At 41.2% G+C, this 12190-nt stretch overlaps 2 protein-coding genes across 2 annotated transcripts in view; both read right to left on the bottom strand.

Moving 5' to 3' along the window:
- The window catches only part of LOC142768859 (uncharacterized), a 28616-nt gene extending 24489 nt beyond the window's left edge, over positions 1–4127 (bottom strand). Inside the window, exon 1 of the transcript XR_012885503.1 lies at positions 2968–4127. The gene's annotated coding sequence lies outside the window, so the exon portion shown is untranslated. The remainder of the gene's footprint in view (positions 1–2967) is intronic.
- Positions 4128–4953: 826 nt separating this feature from the next.
- LOC119164245 (zonadhesin) lies at positions 4954–8261 on the bottom strand. The gene is made up of 3 exons (XM_037416393.2): positions 8080–8261; positions 6826–7135; positions 4954–5308 (listed from the first exon to the last, which is right to left on the bottom strand). The coding sequence occupies exons 1-3, from the start codon at positions 8141–8143 to the stop codon at positions 5041–5043; spliced, it is 642 nt and encodes a 213-aa protein (XP_037272290.1). The 5' UTR covers positions 8144–8261; the 3' UTR covers positions 4954–5040.
- Between the last annotated feature and the right edge of the window lie 3929 nt (positions 8262–12190).

Genomic DNA, 12190 nt, shown 5'->3' with positions numbered 1-12190 from the left:
CCTTGGGGACAAGAGACCTCTACCTGGGTCCAATCATGCGCGCTTAATTGAGGGGAAACTCCGCCCCAAAAATATTTTGACCCCACCCCTTTTTAATAGGGAGAGGGCCCGCAACTAGCGAGAGTGACAACCTGTCGGGTTGTTGTCATACGGCTTGGCCACCAGAGCGTTTCCCACGCTTTTCTCCGTGGGAACGGTCAACCACTTAGCTCTCAGCCGGGCGTCTTGTAGTCTAATCCTTGTACGGGGTATACCGTGGCCTTCTACGACCTTGCAGACCTCGCCACGGTTACAAAAGGATTAACTGTCGGCGGCGACGTTCTAAGGAGAGCACCCCCATTTTGCACTTATCGGTTCCCTTTCATGTGCCGCCGTTTCTCACGGTCAGTCGGGGAGTACGGCGCCCGTTAATTGCCGTGACGCGGTGTCGCCGAAAATAGCCGTCCGTGACAGAAGGTGAGTCTTTCAAGAACGATTTTGCTAAGCAAGCAGTAGAAGGCTTTATTTTCAGGCTAGGTTACTACACTTAAACTTCGAAACACAAAGCAATACTGTATACTATATTTAGGTGCTCAGTAAAGCTTTATGTTCCCCTAATGGCACTCCGTAGTTTAGCTTCTGATTATCTTATTTTTCATAAGGAGGTGTTTCTGATGGAGATTTCTGACTCTAAGAAATTAAGAGAGTTTCGCACCAAGTTCCCTAAGCTTGAAAGGGGTGGTGCGGAGCTATGGGCAGCTTTCTGTTTTTCTCTTTGGTTTTCTTTCTTTTGTACTCTCTCGCCTTTTTTTTTTCTTTGCCGCTTTTTCTTGTCTCTTTTTCCTCCTTAACTTCATTTACTTCTCCCTCTCTCTTTGTGTTTCTTTCTCTTTGTTATTCCTTTTTCTTGTTCTTTTTTCCCTATCTGCTTCAATAACGCACTTTCTTCCTCTTTTTTGTTTTATACGTGGTTTTACCTGCGTTTGCCCACCCCTAAAAATTCCCAATTTGAGCTGGCTTGCGGTAACTATGGTTCTTAAAAACATTTCATGCTTTGTGAGTTTATCAATCAAAAGTTTCAGTTTACCATAGCAATAAAGCAGCGTTTGTGCGTACGGTTAGGCAGTTAACAAGGTCTGATGACAACTACGACGTTCAAATTTTTATTGTAGTGAATTTTGAAGACTCTTCTGTTTTAGTTCAATCTTGCTATCATTAGCCTCATATGATACAAGGTAGTGAGGAACTTGTTCTCTAGTTAGCCTCGTAACGGTAACATATTTTGTTTGTGTCCTAATCTTTTAAAAACATTTCATATTCACGCATGCGGCCTTGTGAGGGTGAATACCGCCAAACAAAAAAATTCAGTTGATTAGCGCTCCCAAATATCACATGTTTTTTCATGAACCTCTACTGCAGATAACGACAATAATTGCTGAAACTTTATGTCCCAACGCTATGATACACTTACGAGAGACCCCATTTCCAAAAAAATCCGACAACCTGGAGGTTTTTTTTTTTGTAACGTGTGTCTAAATCTATGTACTTGGACTTCTGGCATTTTGCCTTCACCGAAATGCAGTCGGTGTCACCGGGATTCAATCTCGGGACCTTTGGGTCAGCGTCAACAACTAATTGACTACCTTGGTGGGTGATTCCGCTTACAGAAACGATTAGGTACAGTGCGAGGAGCCATCCTATACAGCCCCTTGCATGCGTTTGCTGGGCCATCTGTGCAGGCGTAGCTAAGTTGTTTCACCAGTGCCTCTGTGCAAGACCTATTGTGCGTATCATTGTGCGGCAGCAACTTACGCATATTTCACTTGTCTAGTTCAAGTCGCTGCACTGCGCTATGGTTCTCCTCGCTTTGTTCGCCTTCTGACGTTACAAACGTCTATCGATAGAACACCTTTTATTGTCTATGAATTCATTATGTTTTTTTCATGCCTCGCATACCTTTCTGTTACCATATGGTAGAACAAATTTCACTGGGTTAACGAGTTTGATTGGGTTTAGAGTAAACAAGGGATAATATTATGTGATACGAGGGGATTAACGTCCCACAGCCACGGTACTATTATGAGAGATCTCTTACTGGAGGGTTCTGAAAATTTCGACCACCTGGTGTTTTTCATCGTGCACTGACATCCCGCAGTACACAGACTTCCGCCATTTCGTCTTCATAGAAATGCAACTGCCATAGCTTGAATGGAACTCACAACCTTTGGGTCAGCAGCAGAGCACCCTGAACACTAATCTACCGATGCGGAGTGCAAATGAGCGATATAATTGGATCACATCACGATAATGCATTCGTAGAAAATCTGCGCTCAAATATGATACTGAGTTAACGTCATAAAACCACGGTACGAATGTAGGAGATGCCGTAGCCGAAGGTTTCAGCAATTTCGACCATCTGGTGTTCCTTAGGGTGCTCTGACGTCGCACTGTCACGGGGTTTTGACGGAGACGAAGGGAGCAGACTCGATGGTAAGATAAAACTGTTTATTCTGCTGAACTTGTAACCAGAAAACTGAAGGCCAGATAACATTAACTGGCACTAATAGCGGTGAAGGGAGTTGGCATTTATACACTTGCCATTGAAGATTCTAGCGTTATCACTAGTGAAAAAGTTGGTTCCAGAACAATCTGTTGCGTTCACGCAGTGGGCTTCATCTTAACAGAACGATCTACAATGATCGCGAACCTTCTCGAACAGTTCGCTCTGAGGATTCTTGACAGGCTTCGGGGGCAAAAGCCAAATGACGCAAATGTAAAAATAAGAAACGTGCGTGGTAATACAGAACACGAGCATCTAGCATTTCGCTTCCATCAATATTCAGCCAACACGGGTGTGATCTAGCACGTCACGTTCGGGGCAACAAGCGAGCACGATAGTCTATATCTGCGCTCTGTCATTGGTGAAACGGCGGAGGCACCTATCACATCAGATATGTTCTTGGTAATATTAGGAAAAGAAATATTTACCTGGGAAATAAATATTCTTCGGCATGTTCCAACGCCACGCTTACACAAGATGGTACTTACTGTCGCACTTGTAACTTGTACGTTGTGAAGACGCAGATTGCGAGAATCGCAATATTAGTGAAGTTCAGTATGCATACTAGCGTAAAAAGTCAAACAATGCCACACGGCAGCTCGAGAGATCGACTATACCAATTAACAGGGGGTTGGGGGTGGGGGTTATGTGTTCTTAGGCCTTGCTCCCTCAGGAATCTGTGAATACATGGGATGGTGGCCTGAAAACGTTCGACCCCCCCCCCCTCCCGTTTATATGTTGCACCTGTTAAATATTGTGCAGTAGGTATTGCTCAACAATGTCTGGTAGGTACTGTGCATCTGCTCTCTTTGCCACCAACTGAACACGGGAGCTGTCTCAATACTATATAAAACACACCTAACACCTATTTAACTATCTCCTCCATAAGTCAACTCCACTATATGGACAATGCAGCTTTGTGTTAACAAAGCAAGAGCTCGGTGTTCGTAGATATGGCCTTGTTTGTTGTGCTTGAATAAAACGTTAGAGACGTTCATTTATCGCTTGAGCGAGGGAAATTCCCGGAAGAAGAAATGCAGACCACGAGGTTGATATGTAGGGTTTAACGTCCCAAAACCACCATATGATTATGACAGACGCCTTAGTGGAGGGCTCCGGAAATTTCGACTACCTGAGGTTCTTTAACGTGCACACAAATGTGAGCACACGGGCCTACAACGTTTCCGCCTCCATCGCAAATACAGCCGCCACAGCCGAGATTTGAACCCGTGGTCAGCAGCCGAGTACCTTAACCACTGGACCACTGCGGCAGGGCACGGGACATTCTCTAGTCTACCTCCGAAACTCTTTGTAGAATGCAGTTCTGGAACTGTTAGTGATTCCAACAAACCGTAGGTCTTGGGACCGATCATGACCGATGATGGGCAGGAACGAGACCTGCAACCTTCGAATAACGCATTCGATGTTCTAACACCTGAGCAGGCTCAGTTCCTGCCCATGGCCACTTATCTTTTCATCCACTTTTCCATCTTCAAATATACATAACTGTTTGGTTTATTACCTTCGCCTATAGTATTTATAGTATTATTGTTTGTTAAATCTTTTCAATTTTATGTGAAACCAAGAAAATGAGCCCTTAAGTTATACTCTTCATTTCTTATATATATATATATATATATATATATATATATATATATATATATATATATATATATATATATATATATATATATATATATATATATATATATATATATATATATATATATATATATATATAAATATATATATATATATTTAATATCTGTGTGTGTGTGTGTGTTTTTGTGATATTTACAGACCCCACAGGTTCAGCAATGACGCATTAGCCAAATATTCAAGGCCATCTATATCTATGCAAAGTACAAAAACAACATAATACAAAAAGCAAAGAATAGCATACGTGGCTGAATTCCACGCAAACAAAAATTATACTAATTCTGTTCTCCTCGATGTATGGAAGATCTTTCTTTTTTGTGGAATACGACTGGAGCTGTTTTTTTTTTTAATGAACGATGTGTGAAAATTTATTTTCAATGCTCGCGATACCAATCCTTTCCATTCTTTCAAGTGCTGCGGAGCGAAGAAATCGGCCCAGGGTACTCGTGTCTTGAGTTGGCATTTTTGTACTTTCCAAGAAGTTGTAGCTCAGTGAGTAAGCGGAGAGAGTGGGCATTTGAATATTTTCTGGTCAACGCCTTTTGACGGACGTGTACAGCTGCTTATTTGCACGTCCAACACGATGAGCATGTTATAAGTTTGTTGGCTAAATATTGCTTTACGAAAATGATCTAAGGAAACACCAATAGGCTTGTAAGCTTACTTGAACTATTTCGGTACGTCAGTTTCAAGACACATTATAGGACTTCGAAGCCAACACTATTCCTTTGTTCTCAATTATCGCTGACAGACGCTACTAGTGCGCTATCGCTTTATTGGTAATTTTGCTTAAGCTCTAAACACGTCGGCTTTTTTTTTCGAATAGAAGAAATTGCATTGCTTCAAAGACTTTGTCTCTGGGCGACAGATTGGTGGCTTTGACCACAGGTGAACTGGGGCACGCAGGTTTTCACGCCTCCTACAACGGTCTCGGCGAAGCCGTGGTTGCACACGCAGCCACCTCTCAAGCAATCGTTAAAACATATCCGTGGCTGTGGCCTGTTGCACATAGGTCGGCAGCTGGAGACGCACAGCTTGAACTTCGAGTTGGCGGGACACCTAGGGGGGCAGCAGTCGGCCTTGACGCATTCTTTTTTGTTACCTCGGTCCCTAGATAGGAAAATACACAAAAATATCACATTGTGCAAACCTTTACAATGTGAAATTGCGAAAATGGAGTCAATGAATAAACGTCAGTATCAAATGTGATCTTATCGTTCCATGCATATTCACAGGTAAAACATACACGAATGAGCATTCAACGCTTTTGCAGAAATTTCATTGACATAAAAGAGAGTTAAGGATTTTAAATTACCTCTAGAGAAAGAACTCTTCCCAGTCAGTGCCCATGACGAAACGCGTTTTTGTCTTTGTGCTGAAAGCTACAAGGGCTTGCAGGGGCAACTTCATGAAATCGAATTCGGCGTTTGAATGTGCACTTGTAATAAGGCTGAATAAATAGGCTCAGTGTGTTGTGAGACACTTCTGAGTAACGTCAAAGAAACCGTCGACAACATGAAGGTGTGCCATGGTGCTCATATTCGCGCACAAGTATCTTAAATATTTCAAGTTGAAGCAGTAGAGTAGCAATTATCTGTGTGATAATTGCTTTACCCCAATTACACTCCCTGGCGTTCATTTGCCATACGCTGACGTCACATTTTACATAAATGACGTATTTAACTAACATGGGTCATTTACTTCATCTGTTTCCCGATAAGCATCAACTCAGACATGATTGAGAAGCCAGCGCCTAATAATCTTGATTCTGTGCAACTTCCTTCAAAAAGAAGGAAAAAGTTAGGGACGCTTGCATGAATCAAATACCCATATACATTTAAAGCATAACACAATGTTCAATACCAGAGCGAAGGTCACTTCTTGTTTTCGAGGGCAGCGCATAATGTTACCTGGACTCTCATTGACAATAAGAACCGGAAGTTATTTCGAGTGGATTGTGACTCTCAGACTGTTTAATTGTTTGGCGCTACAGGTTCAGTCTTCCAAGGAAGGTGGGAGTACGATGTGCGAAAATGTGTGCATTTTCTGAATCGCAACAGGCAGATATGGAAAAGTGCCGTCACATCAGCATTGAAATTAATAAAGCAAATCATATTGTGTACCTGACCACTTATAGCGCGAGAACAAAACGACGACACAGAGACAAGAAGGACAGGAAAGACTTCTCGTCTCTGTGTCGTCGTTTTGTTCTCGCGCTATAACTATATCGTCATGCCATACCAACTAGCCCAAGCTGCCACACTTCTAAGTTTCATTGTGTACGTTCAGTGAGAATATGAAATAAAGGTTAAGATTGAATAAGCAATGTAATGTTTCATTGGGCATAAAGCAAGTCGTATTTCATGAGAATGAGGCGTGAGAATAGATTAGATATACCTGGATAACTGTTTCTCCGAAAAAGAATAATAGAGAAGACTTCGCACAATAGATGAAACAGCAGTACGTGAACGATACTGTCACTGCATTTGCATATATCTTGGTTCGTATTTATATAGTCGAAAGTAGGGGCGAATATGATGTGGAAATGGACAACTGGCGGCAATGATCGCAAACACCCGCAGAACTACGTTATGCACGTGTGGATATTAAGATCTGTAGGAACTTACAGAACGTATCCTGGAGCGCAGTCGCAGCGGGCGACACACCTGCTGGAACAGTTTGGTATGGGCTGATCGCACTGCATCGGACATTCGGACGCACACAGGTTGAAACTCTTAGTCCGGAACGTGCCGCAGCTCTTGCATTCGTCCAGCGTTATGCACTGACCCCAGGGATTTCGATATGCACCCAGCCTGCAGACGCAGTCGTAATGTTTTTGCAAAATTGCGTGTGGCGTAAGGTGGGGCCTACAGAAATGATCTAAGCAAGTCTTGTACTTCGGTGGTTTTTCCAGGCATCCACATTTCTTTGAGTGAGCTGCGCATGTAAATGGAGAAAATACAGTTTGTTTATAGCATGCTTCACCAGTAAAAGTCTGAACATTCTATTAGAATAATTAGCAAACAAGCTGCATCTCCGGTGTTTTCGACGTAACAAAATCAGTTTAGTGGTAAAAAATTTTCACTTCAGCAGTTTTAACGTACATTTGAGAAGATAAAAAGGAGGGAAAGGAGGTGACACTTCACTCCGTGTTCTAAGAACAAGCTTGGAAAATATGTGCCATGGCTTGAAGTCAGCCACTCCATGCAGCACCGCCAAGAGAAATAATAAACATATAGAAAAAAACAGCACTTATATCAAAATTCAGCAATTGTACCAACTGTTTCTCGATTTTGCACCTCACAAAGTAAACATAGCCGATAGCATCAGTATTATGTGACGTTGGTAATAGATTTTCATCATTATTCAAAATTAGGTAAACGTAAGCCAGCGTCATTGCTTCTGAGTGCCTCAGGTTTTTCGTTTAGAATCTTTGTTGGTTTCCTAACTCAGATATTTTTGCTAATTACGGAAGCTGTCTAATAATTCCTTTTTATTGTACCACAGCACAGGGATTTCATCATCCTACTTTAGTAGTGTACCGCCTATTTTACTATTCACCAAAGGAAGAAGTACCTTCCGCAGTGTATCGTTGCAAATTGGATAACCTCCTTCTAATGAGGCGTCCTGCCTTTAATTTAACATGTAACTATCTTAAGAGACCCTTTTAAAACTGTAAAGTTCACCTCCATCGGCATGTGACCACCAAGGCCTGTTTCGAACTCTCGACCTTCGCGTCAGCAGCCGGGGGCCGGAGCCACTTAACCACCAAGGCGGACACCACGTATCAACTCGTTACTATTTAAGGTAAAAATTTGCAAACAGGACGCGAGACAATTCGAATCAAGTAATTTTGCGAAGAACCTAAACGTAGTACTCACTTAATTGGGGGTTGTGGCAGAGCAAAATGCAGATGAATGCTGTTAAAAGCTCTTTGGCAAACATCGCGCGTACAATAATGTTATGGTTGGACGAAATTAGGCAGGCCCTCTAGATTAGTGCAAAAAATTTGAAGCGGTCAACACTAAGACCATGCCCCCAAATGAGATTGCTCATTGTTTCCAAGACGTAGATCTATCACTCGCAGCCTTGAAGAAACGACGTTTTCTCAGTGTTTGTACAAGAGAACTCACATTTGCCTAGAGAAAGCAAGTAAAGTGCTTTGACGTGTATGACAATCGGTCAGCTCATGTTGACTGACAATGGGAATATTTACTATTTATGCTTTACCTTTTACCTGAGCTATAGCTGAACAGTACAGGCAAGGACTATTGTTTAGGCATGTGCTGTCAGTTTATCATATTGTACATTAATAAAATTGCGTCACAAATTCAAGTGAAGTTGCTTGTGGCAGTTAAAAAATGCAGTAAATGAAAAATGGTAATTTTTTAAAGAATTGAGATAGTGTAGACAAATCTTCGAGAATGAAAACAGCTAATGTGGTACACTAGTTGTCGAAGAACATTTGAGCTGATCAGTTTTATTAGGAAAAAATCAAAACCACTGCACTAAATTTTTTGCCCTTTCGTAATGGAACTATTGTTAAAAAATATTACTCAAAATTTTGGTATATTCTTTGCTGTGAGCTAGCTCACATATACTTTTTCAAAGGCCCAACGTTGAATTTTCAAAGTGGTGCAAGAGATCGGTGATTTTATAGTACTGAAGGCATCAAACTCGTACACGAACGATTCAATTTCAATCCTTAAGAGGTAAACGAAAATGAAAAATGAAATAAAAAAATCTATACAGCTCTTCACTGAACAGAAATCCTTCTGTGAAGTTCATCGTGGCTTGTAACAACAAAACATGAGTTCAGCGCGTTGGTAGCTGATATAACGCTCTGTCTCCAGCATATATTAGTATTTTTGTACTAGGGCTATTTCCTCCTTCATTCACCTATTGATACCATTTCATGCCTGAAACACTTGTTTTTTCGAGATGTCGCTGCATTAATTTGGAAAATAAGTGTTAACAAGCACTCTCAACACACAAGTTTCTGCCTCACTTTGAACGAGCATTGACTAATAATAATAAACTCACGAATTATTTATTATATATTCGCTGTACATTTTAGAGCGAATGTGTGGTACGGGTGTCTGTGGCAATATTACTAACTTACTCTTTAAAAGGCTGTTCAGAAAAGAACATAATAAGAACAAAATCGTTCACTTTTTTCTATTCAAATTTAATTTCATTACGTCTCAGAAGAGACAGCCCAGCTGTTTTGTGTTTTGTAAGCGTGTGCTGACGGCCGACGAGATATGCACCGCTGAAGCCTTCATGTCGCGATTACCTCAAGCAACCTGCGCGTCAGTTGAAACGCCATGCTCCTCTCAGATTTGCCGACAAGTATTCTTCGAGCTGCATGTGCAAACAACACGGAGCTTAAATGCTATTGTTCATTTCTACGACAGTTGTCAATAGCTTGCGTCATAAATAGGGCTCTTTTTATTGTCTAAAACAATCTGAATGCTTGGCGTGAATTCAGCTACACGAAATGAGTGTGGATGGTCTACAATTTGGATTAATTCAGGCTATCATATTGTTGGCAGGGAATGAACAAAAGGACAATGAGAGACCCAGTCGTTCTTGTGAAACACTCGGCTTGACCTGTACGGCGCGGGTGAAGAAAGATACAAAAACAAAAGCTTGAGGAGGTGATGTGTCCTTAAATATCAGCACTGTATCATCAAACGGACCCAACTGTGCTTTATAGGTTATTGGCAATGTCTTCAAGCTACATCAAATGTAATTTGTCATTTATTTTAACTAAAGAAAAAGAGTTACACTCTCTTCATATTTTTTATGTATTGTACGCCCCGCCGCGGTGGTCTAGTGGCTAAGGTACTCTGCTGATGACCCTCTAGGTCGCGGGATCAAATCCCGGCTGTAGGCCGGTTATGTTGGCCCGCGGGCCCAGATTGGGGTGCACGCTAAACAACACCAGGTGGTCGAAATTTTCGGATCCCTTCACTAAGGCGTCTCTCATAATACATGGTGGTTTTGGGACATTACACCTCACTTATCAATCAATCAATGAATTATGTACTGTACTGAAACATGGCCCTTATTAGTCGGAGGCATTCAACATAAAGATCGTAAATTGCCTGTCGCGCTTGTCAGAAAAACCATTTATAATGCCATTCTTTCTGAGAACCCTTGTGCTGATCCTTTTTCAAAGCATCACAAAAAAAAATTCAACGTGTATTTGAGACGTTTTTTTTTCTAAATTTGATGTACGTGCCTATTTGTTGTAGAAATCAAAGTGGGTCACTTATCAAGTTGTGTTTGACTACGAAGATATTCCAAAATCAGTTTGTATCATTATGTATAGGCATAGTAAAGTCTCGAAAATGATGCAAGGGAAAATAAAGCGTTTGCTAGTAAAACAAAGTTTGGCAGATCCCATGTTCTTTGTAAATCGATGTTGTGCAAAACATCCGGACGAAAGGTCGCTTGTTTGTGATTATTTCATAGAGCGAAGTGTTACGTGATGAGCGTAAAAGTGTGTACAAAGTTGTACACACGGGTGTGCATGTTGAAGAGTAAAGTATTTTTAGTGTAACTTGTCATTCACGTCAGCGGAACCATGCCACGAGCGAAATGGTTATCATCAACAGTAGAAGCGGTAAGCTGCTATTATCTTGACAACCACTTACCAAAACTCTTACATGACTACACGATCTGTTGAGCGCTATACTAGAAAACGTAATTTCTGGAAAAAATAAGTAGAAGGACTGACTCAGACGAGCCAAGAAAAGAGCATTGGAGAGTATGTTTTGTGCAGATGATATGGATACATCGAAATAAGCAGCCCTTATTAAACAAACACATGTCTAAAGAACAGGAACGGACAGTAGTGATATCGTTTATGCACAAATGTCACAAAGACACCCACGTTTTCAGATAGCTCTTTATTGTTAAAGAAACGGCACGGAGTAGAATTCATGACTTTCGCTAACCAATATTCTAGTCTTGCTCCATAAAAAGTGTTATTTTATGGATAACCGAATGAATAATAAATGAGGCAGCTTCACACTAGTGTTGAAGCTGCGAAGCATAGAAGTTTTGAATTGAGCAGCCTCCGTAGCTTTTTTTACATTTTTGTTTACCCCACGAGTGTTAAAGAGGCCGTTTCACAGATATTTCGGTGTTGGTGCCGGCAGCGGTGCCTTTCGTCATGAATAGACAGTTGACGCTGTTCATTGGCAAAAATTTCAAATAGATGCTAAAAAAATACTCGATGACCCAAGTGACACTCGGACACAGGTATTCTGCGTGGCGAGTAAGTGCTCTAATACGAAGCCACGGTCGTCATAACACGCTGTAAGAAGGCCGTATAATGAATTAATGCTACTTACGGTATGCCATATAGCTCAACGGAATTACAGATTTACACCGGGTGTCAAAGTATGAGTGGACCAAGTGGGTGGTTTAATATGCCCGGTCATTACGAAGTGTACAGCTGTGCCACCATGTGGTCACTTAGAGAGAATTTTACCACTTTGCGAAATTCAGAAATATTCCGTAGTGGGCACGTCACAGATATCTTTGCAGTAGGTGTTCTAAAGTACTTTGAAAACAACACGATACGTCCACAAACATTTCTTTCGTTGCGGCATAATTCAAGATGGTGAGAACGGGGCCAGATTATTACACCACGTTCGAAGGTCAAACTTCTTTCGAGTAGTTTTCGCAATCACTATTTCTTCATTTTTTTCTGTGTTTGATTTCATCATTGTGTTACTTCAATGTATTTGTTGTCTGTGAGCGTTTGTATATCTTCCTCTCTCTTGCTATCTTTGCATTTCTCTTTATCGCTCTTTAAGTCTTCCTCTTATTTGTTTTCCTTTCTACCTATCCATCCTCCCTTACTTCCTGCTCAAAACCACATACATTTGCCGACCACTTGTTATACTCTAATTTACTATACTATACTGTACTGTACAATACTATATGAAAGAGTGTACTCCATAAGTTTTTCATGTT

This window comes from Rhipicephalus microplus, chromosome 8 (genome assembly GCF_043290135.1).
Source record: "Rhipicephalus microplus isolate Deutch F79 chromosome 8, USDA_Rmic, whole genome shotgun sequence".
Classification (NCBI taxonomy): domain Eukaryota; kingdom Metazoa; phylum Arthropoda; class Arachnida; order Ixodida; family Ixodidae; genus Rhipicephalus; species Rhipicephalus microplus.
Note: the sequence above shows the minus strand (reverse complement) of the source record. Positions and strands in the feature narration are given on the sequence as shown.